The 14703-nt window shown below is 46.2% G+C and overlaps 1 protein-coding gene across 2 annotated transcripts; it reads right to left on the reverse strand.

The window, feature by feature from the left end:
* Positions 1-6: 6 nt before the first annotated feature.
* LOC120672829 (protein ESSENTIAL FOR POTEXVIRUS ACCUMULATION 1-like) lies at positions 7-6886 on the reverse strand. Of its 2 annotated transcripts, none has more exons than XM_039953433.1 (9): positions 6514-6886; positions 6311-6382; positions 5959-6029; positions 5002-5850; positions 4818-4911; positions 3834-4688; positions 1561-3724; positions 1073-1212; positions 7-613 (listed from the first exon to the last, which is right to left on the reverse strand). In XM_039953433.1, the coding sequence occupies exons 1-9, from the start codon at positions 6554-6556 to the stop codon at positions 297-299; spliced, it is 4605 nt and encodes a 1534-aa protein (XP_039809367.1). In that variant the 5' UTR covers positions 6557-6886; the 3' UTR covers positions 7-296. The 2 variants fall into 2 exon arrangements, with proteins under 2 accessions (XP_039809367.1, XP_039809366.1); XM_039953432.1 differs by having other exon boundaries at positions 1561-3727.
* Positions 6887-14703: the final 7817 nt, after the last annotated feature.

Below are 14703 nucleotides of genomic sequence, written 5' to 3' on the forward strand. Positions count from 1 at the left end.
AATCAATGCTAGTGGCAAAAAAATCCTGGCTCAGGCGCTATCATCTATACATTCACAGTTTACGACAGATCAACAAAACTATGGACCAAAATACACGATGATCGTGTCTGTCCTGTACAAATTTCACTTCTGTAAACCTGCGAGCGATATACAGAAAGCCTCCCTAATTTCATTACATCTTGACAAATCTGGTAAAAACTATGGCTAAAGAAAAGGATCTAGGCAAAAAAAAAAAGAGCCACAGCACAAAATTTTGTGGAGTTACAAAGAAGTGAGCGTGCTCACACAACAGCATGCTAATCATCTCGAACGATCTCGCCCATCATGATCCGGTTGCTGTGGACCTTGAAGCCAAGAAGAGAAGGGTCAATCTGCTTTCCTTTCTTTGTTTTCTTCTTCGCACCCTTACCACCTGGGCCACCGTCAGCAGATTCCGAGGTATCATACTGCAATGGAGGTTTCTTTGACTTCAGCGCTTCGCTGAATGAAGGACCAGAGGCATCTGGATTGTTGGTGGCTGATGGCATGCTATACATCCCTGTCTCTTTGTTGCTAGGAACAGAGGCTTCCATAGCCTGGGCTACCAAGGTAACACTTGATTCCATCTTATTCTCTGCACAGCAGATATCATTCAAAATTAAAACCATGATATAATGCAGACCTATAAATTCAATGTGAATTTGACCATCAATAGAAGAACCATAAAGGCTTATATTTGAAATTACATATGTTCATAAAAAATACAAGTCATTGTGTCTCCGTCTAAAATACTTATACTTGGATCAGGGGGAGTAAATAACATGGTAATTAGGATGTTCCAGCTACACCAGTGCATGTGTAACAGCTTAAGCACTGACGTTGTGCACAAACTATCATCTGGGGTAGATATAGCTATCGAATCCACAATCAGGTGGCCATCCAATTTATTCCCTACATACTCAATGTGTAATAGTTGACACTCAAGGTTGCATTGAAGCAGGTTCCACACACTTTTAGAAAACACTCTCAAAGTTATATTAACCAGATCAAAATTTGACAATTCCACTGAACCATGTAGTTTGAAAACTCATACCATCAGAGGACACAAGGCCTGCCTTCTTCAGCCTGATTGTTGATAGATCCGTAGAAACAGCCTGGGATGTAGCTGTATGTTGGTTTGTGGAGCGCTTCAGTAAGGAGTGAGAGCTCCCTTTTGATATGCCAGTATCAGACCTGCATATGAAACACAAAGCGCATCCATATATTATAAATACAGTAGAAAGCCAACTTTTGTTCTCCCAAAAAAATATTCAAAAACAGACACAGGACACTGTAGCAAAGTAGTTAATACTGGAGAAGAAACGCCTTAACAAATACTGAACAGCAATTAACCTTGGTCTGGGAAAAAAAGGCTTTGCAAAAAATAGAAGACAAATTACAATTAGTCAATGAGAGGTCCTCAGAATAAAGTATTGAGCCAAATAAATTATTTGAATGGTAGGGGGGGGGATATCCTATCAAGGTTCACTTAGAAAGATACTAGATAACAGAGTGGCACAGCTACAAAGTTTAGAATAATACCAGTTGTTAACGGCATCTTCTGAAAAGTTAGTATCATCCGCAACCAAGTTAGCACTTGAACCCTGCTTTTTTCCCCTGGTCAACTCATTGACACTCCCAACCAAATGATTAGCTGACGCTCTGCCACCTGTGACATCTGAAAAGTCCCTTTGAACATCATCAATTCCAAGAAAATGCTTCTGCTCAAGCATTGATCCAGAGCTTGATCTAAGGTTATATTTTCCACTGTTCTCAATACTGATGGGTAAACTATCCAGGTTGGCTGATCCCTCCTGCGCTGACTGCCCTGTTTTTGAAAAAAGTGACCTTTCTGAAAGAGACTCCTCAAAAGACAACCTGTCCACTGGGGATCTCAAAGGGTTCTCCACAACAGGCTGTGCAAATTGATCTTTACGCCCAAACGATGCCGGCACTGGAACATCAGGGAAGCCCAAAGATTGTTGCGACTGAAGGAAAAGTTTCTTGTGAATCATATCACTCAAATCTTGCTCCGCATTCCTCTCTTTGTTCATAAGTGCTGCCCATGCATGTGGGTTGTCAACAGAAAGGTTCATTTCCACATTCCTCCTCTGCTTCTCTGCTTCAATCTGCAACTGGTTGATACGTGAAGATTCCATTAGACTATTTGGCATTTGTCCACTGGCATCCGACCAATGCCTTTCCAGCCTTCCTAAGTGTGAACCAGAAAGCTGCTCCTGAAGCCTATGTTGCTGGGGGTGAACCCCTGAAGGAAGCATAGGCATTTGACCTAAAGAATATAAATCACCATGTGTTTCCAACTGACCAAGTCCATGATGGCGTGCTAGGGCATTAATAACATCTGGGTTTGGTACAGGACCACCACCAGGCAAAGAACCAGACCGCTCGAGTGAGTGAATACCTTGGCCTCCCCTATGCAAACGCTCGTGTAAGGACAAGTTCCGGTCCAGAGGTTCATGCTGCTCAAACGATGAAGATCTCTGAAGGTTCTCTAGAAGATCGAAACGACCATGCCGAGATGCATGACCTTGATTTGGACTGGTTCCTGGGCGGATAAACTGTGCTGCATCATCCAGTGGCCAGACCCCACTTAAGTGCCTTTCTTCCTCCCTGCCTGAATGTTGCCGGAGAGCATTAGCCAGCTGTTGTGACTGAAGCTGCTCCTGCTGAAGGCCTAAAAGAATTTGCTGCTCCAAAGGAAGCATCTGTCTCTGGTTTGAACGTGAGAGAACATCCAACATATCATTATGATGCTCCCTATGAAGCCCATGGCCAAATTTTGCTTGAATTAGTTGTTCAATCGCTGCATCATGTTGCCTTTGTAAATGGTGAGGTTGTTGATGCAGTTCATTTAATACATGCTCCCGAAGTAAGACTTGATCAACCATATTCGTTGGTCCAAAATTTGAACCCTGCAACTGTTGCTGCAACAGTTGCTCAATAATCATCTGCTGTTGCTGCTGCTGTTGCTGCTGTTGCAAGAGCTGGGCTTGCCGTTGCTGCTGCAGCTGCCTTTGGTGCTGCTCTTGTTGGAGATGTTGGCGACGTTGCTGCTGCTGGTCAAGTTCAAACTGGACTCTCAAAAGATGCTCCACATCAGAAAGTGGTTGATTCGTAGGCTGCCGGTGTTGGTGCAAAGAATCAAACACCTGGCCTGGAAACGGACCAGGAAACTCCAAATTGTTACGTGCCATCATTTGCTCCTGCTGCAGTTGCTCCCTTCGGATCTGTTGAAGCAGCAGTTGCTCCTCAAAATTCAAATGATGCTCGGCCTCAACCTGAGGAATTCTGCCTGGAATATTTGCATCATTCATACTATCAAGCCGCCCAAAGTTTGCAGGCCATTCATCACGCATACTAGAAGCTTCATTCATCCTGCTAAGTTGCCCATGTCTCATGTTTACATGTGCAATATCCTTGGGTGCTGTAGGCTTGGGATTTCTACGCTCATTTGCACCAAGAACATTTGATGAGAGAGGTTGCTTGGGATGCATACCTTCCAGCTCAGACCAAAGTAAACCAAGAGGACTGAGATCACTCTCTCTTGGGATATCATGCTGCGGCAAATTAGCTTCTCCCACCGCAGAATGAGGATCACGCGGTGCCAACTGGAAATCTGCACGGTCATTTTCAAGATCCCATACAGATTGACCCATGCTGCTATTAGGCCTCCCAGTGTACAGAACTTCTGTCATGAACATGAAAAAAATTAACATTTACCTCAAGAAAAATACAAACAGGACAAATAAACTTTTAAGCAAAAGATAAGAACTCGAAACATAAAGAAAACAAACCTTCAGCATCCTGAGTTGCTGGTTCAGGAATGTTCTGCTGGTGACTACTAATATTTGTTGTATCCTTTCCTGTTTCAGGTGAAGATAACCAACCAGTACGCGAAGGTAATGATGCATCATGATCACCTCTTTTAGGATCAACTGCATTGCTTTCAGAATCCCATTTGGAGGCTTGGTCACTTTTCCCAGAAGAAGCAGAAGTAAGGATTGCAGCTTCAAATTTACTTTGAGCAGAATCCAAAGATTCAGCATTTTCATCACAGAGTGCAGGCGGATGAGATTGCAGCTTCTGTCCAAGATGTGGCATGACTTCAACAAGTGGGCGGAAAGAAACATCATCTGGAGCCTGAGATAAACGCACAGGTAACTCCAAACCAAAGTATCCATCTTCATACCAGGAGATTATGTCAGCACCCAGAAATGGACCCTGCACACCTCCTTGGGGATCCAGATAATACAATGTCAACTCCTCTGGGTAACTAGCATGGCCGCCTGCCTTTATATCAATGTCACTATTTTGGTACGTCATAGGAGGTTCTGAATGATGCTCAAAAGGTGGCACATCAAACAGAGTGTTTGAATCATCTGGTAGTTTAGTGCTCAGATCAAGATCAGTACTTGACTTGGTTTCATCAGTTTTCAAACCATCCTGAATGCCAGCAATCCTGTATTGATTACAGGCAGCATTTTCCTCAATAGATTTCTTTGGTGGAGATGTACCAACAGCACCAGAAAGCATCCGGTTGTCATAGAAGGCATCCTTCTCCGAGATTAAAGTTGCAGATCCATCCTGACCCAACCCACCAAATGCTGCAGCGACCTTGTCTCTGTCTTCATCAATGCCAGAAGCAGGTTCTGAAACAATTAAAACATTTAAATTATACACAATGGATAACAAACCATGCAATAGACGGTAACACTAACATTTGCATTTCTCAATCAGCAAAAAATGATGTCACAATTAGCATCATGTGGCATATATACCTTCAAGCTCTTTTGCCCTCTCTTTTTTGTTTCCAGTTGCATTGCTTCCCTCACTGCTAATGACTTTACCCTTTCTAATATCTTCCAGAAGAGCCTATAAAGTAGAAGAGCAGATAAATAAATGTAAAATACATACAGCTAAAAGAGGTTAGAGAAAGTATGCAGAATATCACCCAGGCTCTACCTCTTCAACAGTATCCGGTGCAACAAAGGCAAGTGGTTTTGCAGAAGTAGAGAGTGTGATGGAAGGAATTTCCTCCAGTTTAGCATCGTCAAAGGATGACATCATATTTTTTTGCCTGTAAATATCCAGAAGCTTCCCTCTTGGGTAGCGGAAACTAACAGCAGATTTTGCAGACATCCCGTGCACAGCTGGAGCACCAATTGGTCCTGCAGAAGATGACCGACTGAAGGATGTGACTGAGTTTGGGTTTCCCCTGCCTCGCCCAGGGGCAAAGCCAACATTTGAGTCCTTTACACGCCCTTTCTCCGATCCAAAGCCTGGAGCAGCGCGGTATGTTGCCGTCCCGACAGAATGACTTTCCTGCCGGTGACGAGGTCTCCATTTATCACGGGAATCAGACTCAGGCAGCAGCCTTCCTGTGAATGTCTGCTTTTCAGCATGTGTTTCATCCTTTTCTGAGTCAACCTTCTTTTCTGACCTAGATTCCTTCTCCTTGTCATCAGGACCCCATCTTGTTGACCATTTCCCATCACGGCGACCCTCATTCCCCAAGCGGGTGGAACCATCGTTCCACCTTTCAGATGTAGGAGGTGCACGTGAATCAGTGTTATCCCTTGAAGAAACATTGTCAGATCGGCGATCAATTTTCCGATTATCAACATCCCGCTCCGCTTCCTTCTTGCGCTCCCTCCTCCCAAGCAAGCTTGTTTCCCTCTCCTCTTCAAGCCAACGAAGACCACTGTCAGCATCAAATACATTCCGCCTTCTTTCTTTCCTATCAATAGTTCCTTCTAACATCCTCACTTCCCTTTCAGCAGGTTCAAAGGAGGACCCATGAGGCAGTGAAATCTGCAGATGAGAATCCAGCATCATTAATAAGCACTTCTACGGTTCTACCAGGAATCAATCAAATATACAGTACAGTAAAACACCTAGGAGAGAGCAGTGTTTACAAACCTTTCCATCAGCCGGCTTGGTGTAGAGCCACTGAGGAGACAAAGGAATGCTGTTATCCAGGTGCAGCTGATCTGCATAGCAGAACAATTCGGGGTCAACGAGCAGAAAAACATGGTCGTACCTTCCACATAACAGCCCACTCACGCACAAACTCACACTCCTATGCGCACATACGCATGGGAGCCCACGCCCAGGCACACGTGAACCGAAAGCAAAACGAACGAGCAACCAACAACCGAATCCTACGTACTTATGCGGCACACGCTACACTAATCCATCGACTGCTAAATGCACATCCCTAACTGAATCAGCGAGGAGTAAGGAACATGTGGTTCCGGGCAGGAATCCTTACCTTTTGAATCGTCGACGAACCCCATGGCGGCGGCGGCGGCCCTGTCCTCCTCGATCCCAAGCGACAACGCATCTGCGCGACGCAACAACCACACGTCAAATCGGGAGCACCCACCAATCAATCACAGATCTGCGCGGCGGCGATCCAGGGCCGCGGCAGATCGGATCTCCCAAGTCTCGGGGCGCGCGGATCGGGCGGCTCACCTTTCCCGAGCGCGGCGGGTCGATCCAGCTTCCTCTCCGCCATCGCGGCCTCGCGAGATCCGAGAGCGTGGGGGTGAACTAGGGTTTCGGGCAGGAGCGGAGCGGCCTCCGCGGCGCGATCCGAGCAAACGGGGCGGGGCGGCGGCGGCGAAGGGAACCAGAGCTAGGGTTTTGAGAGCGGCGCGAGGCGTGGAGGTCACCGGCGAAGGCGAGGCGGCAGGAAGAGTAGAGGGGGTGGCCGGGTTGGGTTGGGTTGGGTGGGGGTGGGAGCTCTGTGTTTTTAGGGAAGGCTTTTTTGGCTGCTCGTTTCGACGGATGGGTTTGCCTAGCGGGCGTGCGCTGTGGGCTGTGGCTGCTGGCTTGGATGGGGGCGAGAGAAGAGGGCCTACGAAGAGATAAATCATGGATTTGTTTTCTAGTGAACTATTTTCTCTCTCATGATGATAGAAACGTTTTCCAAAATGGAGGGGAGGTGTCGTCATTATAGAATGGAAATTTGTTGGGAGGATGCTGGTGTTTTACTAGCAAATCTACTTAGGAATATTCTTAGATAGTATTTTGTTCATAAGGGATCGCTGAGATAAGGAACATGATGGTGCAAACAACAAAGGGTTTAGACAGATTCGAGTCGCGAGTTGCGTAATACCTTACGTCATGTGTGATGGTTTGTATTATTGGAGGGATGATGAATGATACGTCTACGCTAGGTTATGCCTTGGAGGGGTCCCTACCCATCCTTATATAGGATGGGGAGCAGTGTTACATGAAACTCTAGGTTCATACGACGCCTAAAGTCCTTCCCGAGTAATCGGGTGGTTTCTATCTAAACCGATTGGTACATACAAGATTGATACGAGTAGTTACATGACATACAGATACAGAACATGTTCTACCCTACATCTCGTATAGGACCGTGTTTCGTCAGGTATCCCGTGACCCCGGATCTGACCGAGAATGACTTCATTGCAATACAGAAGTTTACGTATACATTTATGGGATCAATAGGGTGATCATACAATTAGAGCATCTCCAACAGATTATCCCTCTTTCCAATACTAAAAAATAATGTTTTGGTGATGGAGGTGCTCCAGCAATTACTAATCAAATCCCTATACCTATAATGCTCCGTTTAGTTAGCAAAAATTTTTTGGCACAAAATTTTGGCACCTTTTCCAACGCTAATTATGAGTATTAAACATAGATTAATTATAAAACTAATTACACGGGTGGACGGGAAATCGCGAGGCGAGGTGAATCTATTACTGTAGCACAACATTGTCTAATCATTGCATTATTAGGTTTATTAGATTCGTATCGTGATTTCATCCGAGGTTATGGAATGGATTTTGTCAGTTATTCATATTTAGTACTCCTAATTAGTAGACAAATGTTACAAAAATAATGTAGTGCTTGAAAAAATTTGGGAACTAAACAGGGCCGTAGACAAATGTTACAAATTACTGTAGTGCTTGAAAATTTTTGGGAATTTTGGGAACTAAACGGGGCCTAACTTTTTGGTAATCACCAAATCACACATCCCTCTTCCTTAAATGTAGGAGGATTTTCCTCTTCCCTATTCTTGGTGATTGCATTTTGGTAGTCTGTTGCAGTAAACTATTACCTAAAATACAAAAGCAGTTATTGGTAATGGAGAGAGAATATATTTTGGATATGGAATATGAGTAATCTGTTGGATATGTTTTTAATTCATGAAAACCAAAATTTTCATATATTCACACAGGTGATAATAATCACATAATATATCAGGGAAAAGACTAATTGCTTTTAGGTATAATATCTTTGTTTAATCTAGACAAAGAGGAAAAAGTCCAATCTAAAATAGTCTGAACTTGATCAAACTTGGTTACCTGGGTTGAAAAGCCCACCTAGAAAGCTAGAAAGGACCTCTAAATTCCTATAGATGGTAGATATTTTAGATAATGGAAATAGTATCCGGCTTCAATCCCTCACTGGTCCAATGCTACACGATCCCCAAACTAAATTTTAAGACAGCGATACAATTATTTAAAATCAATTAGTAAACTAAAAGACAGTCCAGGAGACGGATAAATGAAGAGTTTCCATGTCCAGGGACCAGCATACTCGTATCATTATTTTCTTTTAATTCTTACTGAGCTGAAGCTGCGTCTGGTGTGATGGAGCCAATATGTTGCTCATAATCGAACTTCCTTTTTTTGAGACATCCATATTCTCCCTTGCCATTACTTTAGTTTGCAACTTTCTTAGACATGATTTTTCATTTGAACCTAGAATAATTTCGTGTAGTAAGAACGTGGTTCATTCGAACATCCGTTCGTCATAGGAATTTTCAAATCATTATCAACAAAACAAAATGACCCATAATTTTTTCCTTCGGAATTTATAAATATCACCCGGACTTTTTTTTAGCAAAATATCACCCTATCTTAACTCTTAAGGCTTGATAGATTGAATGTTATTTCCATCAAAACCATTTCTGGGCTCGATCCAGCCCATCAACTTCCAGGCTCCCCGCGCTTGCGCGGGCACCCCTAGTTTACGGTCCACCATAGGGAGAGATTCCCTACGATCGATCTTCAGACCATTTATTTTTTAGTATTTTTTGTCATTTTTTGATAAAAAAATGTTTAGAGAAAAATTTAAGACAAAATTAAGAGAGATAGAAATATTTTTCAAGGAAAAATTCGAATAGATAGAAAAAAATTTCAAGAAAATTTTGGAGAGATAGAAAAAATAACAAGAAAATATGAAAGAGAAAGTTTTATGAAATAAATTGAAGACATACAAGAGAAAAATTTTACATCCAAAAATAAAAAAACCGGGTAAAAATGTTTTGTCAAAAAAAAGAAAAAGGAAAAAACAATAAAAATAAAAAAGGAAAAAAAAACCTACTGGAGCGGTGGCGGGCCTCCCCGCCAACGGCCCTCGCCGCGCCTTCCCGCCGGCACCGCGCCGCCACTGTGCCTCCCCGCCGAGGAAGAGATAAAGGGGAAGGGGCAAGGAGAAAGGGGAAAGTGAAGAAGGCGGCGGAGTGCAGAGCAGTATGATCGACCGTGACTTTTGAAAATTACATCGATCGAAAATTTATTCTTGGGCGCTTGCGCTTCTCTTCTCTCCGTGCACGAGTGGACGCCTTCGCCCCTTGCCCTGAATCCCTGATAGCACACTCCTGTCATGTCTCTCGTCCCCTAAAAGCTTGTGCTTATGAGTGCGAATGTGCGATGCATTGAATACTATCATCCATGCACACAACATACTGTAGATGGTTGTCTTCTGAAGACAAACACACATTTGGAAGAATTGGCACCTCCGAAGGTGAAATTCTTCACTTGGCTGGCTACCAGGGAGCAGATTTGGACAGCGGTGATCACCGACGTCGGCATGGTCTTGACGCCCACGACACTTGCTGGCTGTGCGATTAAGAGTTGGAAACGTGCAACCATATATACCTGTGAATTGCTCGTTTGCCAAACAAATTTGGTGGGAGACTCTGATGTGGATGGATTGCACATGTTGCTTCCGCTCGGATCAGCCGAAGCAGCAGGACTGGTGGCCGGTGGGCACATGCCAGGCGCCTACAAACCAAACAACAAAGGAACCGGTGCTCTTCCAGCATAGAGCAGCTCCTTGAGTCTATCAAGTTGGAGAGTGCGTGGAGGCTGGAGCCACTGGCTTAGGTTGTTTGAACCGTGAGGTGTAGGCTAGGTCTGTTTTTCTGGCCGGTGTTTTTCTCTTTGCCGACGGCTTTGCCTGAAACAAGGGTATTATTTGGTGCGTGCATCCGTCCAATGTTGAACCTGTAAACACTATGTTTTCTCGTTATTTAATACAATGATGCATAGCTCTCCTGCGTATTCAAAGAAAAAGAAGACAAACAAGCGCGATCGAGACATTGAGCAGAGACACTGCCTACTAGCAGCCGTACACGCGATAGAGGATTCAGGATTGACATTCTGCTTTAGAGTTCTCGTTTCCAAAAATGAAAAAGGAAGAAAGAGATTTTGCTGATTGTGGGGCTGTTTGGTTTGGAGCCACACCTGGCCTCGACTAAACTTCGGCTGCTCTTTGGTTCGCATCAAGTTTCGACCATCACAGCCTTGTCTCCCTGTTTTCTGGCTGCTGCTTGTCTTCGAGTGTGTGCCGAGTGTGGTGAGGCTGTGGCGGAGAATTCGGCCGTCACTGTTGCGGCAGGCCACACTGCGCCACACTGTGGCGCGGCGATTGAAGGCCGGCAACCAAACATGCCGACCTTTCAGAAACCAAGTTGAGGCATCGGGTGTCCGGGATTCGACAGCATGTAGACGGCATCTCTGATTCCCGGCCGGTGTTGGCGATCCGGCTGGACACACAGGAGCCCGACGAGCAGCACGCGCTCCATCTGCCACTCATCGTAGTTGCCGTTCAGCCGTTCGTCAGCCAACTCGAGAACCGCGCCCTTGCCGTAAGAAGCCCTGGCAGCGTTGACGAGGGCGTTCGGGAGGCCTGCTTGTTCCCGCCCTCTCTCCCTCGCCGGAGCGGCGCCGCCGCGGTCCAGACCACCGCCGTCCGCCCCTCTCCGTGGAGCCACCGCTGCAGGCCACCATCTCGAGCCCCAAGACCTTCTAGAGGTAGTCCTCGGTCCCCTCTCGCATTTCCCCAGTGGGGCCCCCACCACCGGAGCCTCTCCTCGCCGGGAAAAGCCGCGCCCTCCCTCCTCTGTTCCTCACCCGACCAGGGACCCACGCTGAGAAGAAAATAGAAATCCAGGGGTCCAAGTGTAAAAACGACAGGAACTATAGAACTCAAAAGCTGCGAACTTTGAAAATACCTAGAAAATGGTAGAAAAATCATAAAAATACAAATCCAAATCTTTTGGGATCCTTGCAACAATACCTACAACTTTTGTTACATCCACTTTTGTATTTGACCAATAGTTTTATCTCTATATTAAATATTAGTTTTATCCACATTTGTATGTATCTCAAGTTCTATCCATGATCTTTAGTTTATTTTTGTACAGTGTGCTAAAACCTAGATTAATAGATTACTGTAAAAATTTTAGGACATTTTGACAAATATAGCTATAGGTTTCATTAGATCTTGGTTTATGCCTTTGTTAAATAGAATTAAATTCACAGGGTTCTATACTAGTTTTATTGAGCTGAAATTTTTACAACAGCCTTATATTTGTTTCTAGATGCTATATAAAAAATTTGGGAATTTTTAGTAATGTATAACTAGTCCTTTTGATTTATTCATGAATAAATTTTGTAAACCTAAAGCCCTAGTTTCCTTCATTAGAAAAATCTCATATTTTTACTAGAGCTTGGTTTTCAGTACATGATCATGCCTGTAAAATTTTAGCCACTGAAACTTAGTAGTTTACTCTGTAGATTTTTAGTTAGATATATACCTAGAAAAAGAATCTTAATTCTCATGTTTGCTGTGTAGCTCTTTTAATCCTGAAAATTTTACCACAAGCTCATCTTAAGGAATCCAATCCTCAGTTAAAAGATCATTACCAGCACTTACATTCCCTAGCTCGGAGAATTATTTTTGTGTAGAAATGCTTTTTTTGTACTAATATATAAGAAAAGCAACACACCCAGATCTTTTATGAGTTAGTATAGATAAAATTTCTACTCTATAAATGATTGCCCAAGAAATATTAATTGATAAGTTTCCCATACCAACTCACTTTATGTTGGACTACAACTTTATCGTGAAGAAAAAAATAATAACACCTAAATCGCTGAACAACTCGGAACTGTGCATTCATACATATGCATTGTTGCATTTCATTTAGATACGATAGATGAATCACGTGAAGGATGTGACGTGGAGCCGAGCCAGAAGACGGTGAATGGTGGACACATCTAGAAGATGGATGGATGGATCCCGATGTGCATGACCGAAGGAAGATGCTCGCCGAGATGTTGTTCTCTAATTAACACTGACCTAGTGTTATTCCCAGGCAAGCCCCGGAGCATGTCCTATCTATTTTAAATTTATGCAACCTATTATTGTTCTATCTACTTGTGCATTTAAGTTTATAGGAGTTGCTTGGAACCTTAGCTGCATAACTCCTAGGTACCTATGCTTGAACACTAGTATGTGTAGGTCATTAGATGGCTAGGCTAATGGTTCGGTAGAAGTCGAGTGATTTCCTATCACTCGCGAGAATTATAGGAGTTGAATGTCTACTACATACTGCAACTATAAGGCTCACGGGCGGGGCTGTGGTACTTGTGATGCCCCGTCTGTTTAGTGAAAATGGATAAGGCCGCAGTGTGTGGTAGTGGTGGTTAAGCGTTTGAACGTACTAACCACATGCCGAGAAATATGGTAATCGGTAAGTTTAAGTACCTGATCGGCCCGGCGAGTGGACTTTACTTTCACCCTCTTTGAACTGGGTTCACATGCGGGTATAAGAAGGCGCACGCCGGGAGTGGATTCTTGTAGTCGAGGTGGGTGACCCTGATCCACAACCCTGAAAGAAAGGGGAAAAGTCGTGTGTCGGCGTTCCGACCCGTGGGGCCTGAATCCCAACTAGTAAATGCTGCGTGTTTCCTCGTCCCAGATGATGATGCAAGAGGCAATCACAGTAACGCACGATTTTATCCTAGTTCCGGCCGCGGGGCCGTACGTCCAGCAAAGGGGGTGTGCGAGGGCACTGTATTATCTTGCACCTGAAGTGCTCGTAGTAGGGGATACAAGCGAGGCGAGAGAGGGAGAGAAGCTCCCAAGTCTCTGCTAGAGGTGGAGTTGGTTGAGATGAGTGCTCAGTCGTGCTGAGAGTCCTCTGAGGGGGAGTTCAGAGAACTTACTTCCAACCTTTGGTTGGAGAGAGTCGATCAGCCACTCCAAAAGGAAGCCCACCCTCTCCTTTTATAGTTGTAAGGAGGGGCGGCGTACATGAGTGTAGGGGCGCGGAAGTCGTCGTTTTCCCCTGAATCGCGGGTACAGTGGTCGAGCACTGTAGGAAGTGTACTGTGGGAAGGCGACGCACGTCGCCGTCATCCTGGGCTCCGTCCTTGGTCTCGTGGAGATGGCGGCGGCCGTCCTGCAGAGTCCCAGCGGTAGTAATGGCGTGGGACGGTCCCGGACCCCCTGGTCGGGGTGCGAGCGTGCGCACTAGAAGGTCCGGGGGCGCGTGGAAGTCCCGGACCCCACAAGAGGGAGGTCCGGGACCGTCCGCGCATGCGGAGTGCCCCTCCCGGAAGGGCACGCGACATCGCCAGACCCCTTCCCCAGGGGGAGGTGTGTTCGGATGGTTGATGTCGGCGTGACAGTAACAGGGGCGGCGCCAACTTGTCTTGTACCGCGTTGAATGCTCCACAGTGCTGCTATAGCGGCTGGGGTGGCAGAGCGGTGACCGGGGTCAGTGGACGGGACGCCGGTCACATCCACTGCGGGAGTGGCAGTCTGACGCCGCCCGTCCTTTGAGCCGTGGCGGAGTAGCTGGCCTTTAATGCCTTTGTACGGCGGTCGGTTGGGCGGCGGGGCCACTTGTCCCTTGTGCCGAGAGATGGCCTCGAGCGAGGCGGAGATTGGCCACCCGCTCGAGGGCAGGTCCGCTGTCCTCGAGCGAGGCGGAGACTGGCCACCCGCTCGAGGGCAGGTCCGCTGTCCTCGAGCGAGGCGGAAATGCGATTGCGCGGTCGAGGGTCCGAGGGGAGCCCTCGAGCGAGGCGGAGATGAGTGACCCGCCCGAGGGTAGATTCGCTACCCTCGAGCGGGGCGGAGATTGTTCGGTGGGCCTGAGAGGGGTGCGAATGGGCCACATGCTGGGCTTCTTCGAGTCCTTTCCTCTCTTCCAGATTTGGAAGGAGGCCGGGGGCCTTTGTGGGCCCAGTTGCCTTAACATGTGTTTGTGTTTTCGAAAGTGGTTTTAGTACTCCAATTAGGGTGTCCCTAATTGTGGCACCCGACAGTAGCCCCCGAGGCTTTGGTCGAGTCATGGGATTCGTCCAAAGGGTAATTCGGCGGTTTCTCTCTCGACGTGTTTAGTCAAAGTCGCGCACCTGCTGGGCGCGCCTGAGCGCGGGCCCGGCGGGTGCGACAACACGCCGGTCGGGATAGTACGCCCGTGGGGGGTGTACTTCGAGGCGCGCGCCTCTTTGTTTGTTTGTTTGAAGGACAAGACGTGTCCGCGCACTGAGGGGGGCCAGGGCGACGGTGGCACCCGCTGCTTGGCAGCTGGTGCTCCCA

Source organism: Panicum virgatum, chromosome 5N (assembly GCF_016808335.1).
Source record: "Panicum virgatum strain AP13 chromosome 5N, P.virgatum_v5, whole genome shotgun sequence".
Lineage (NCBI taxonomy): Eukaryota > Viridiplantae > Streptophyta > Magnoliopsida > Poales > Poaceae > Panicum > Panicum virgatum.

Excerpts from the sequence above, each read along its gene's own strand:
- LOC120672829 (XM_039953432.1), bottom strand. The coding sequence starts at position 6,556 with ATGGCGGAGAGGAAGCTGGATCGACCCGCCGCGCTCGGGAAAG. Across the intron at positions 5,851-5,958 it reads CCAAGCCGGCTGATGGAAAG|ATTTCACTGCCTCATGGGTC; the intron begins GTTTGTAAACAC and ends TCTCATCTGCAG. Across the intron at positions 614-1,072 it reads AGGCCTTGTGTCCTCTGATG|AGAATAAGATGGAATCAAGT; the intron begins GTATGAGTTTTC and ends TCTGCTGTGCAG.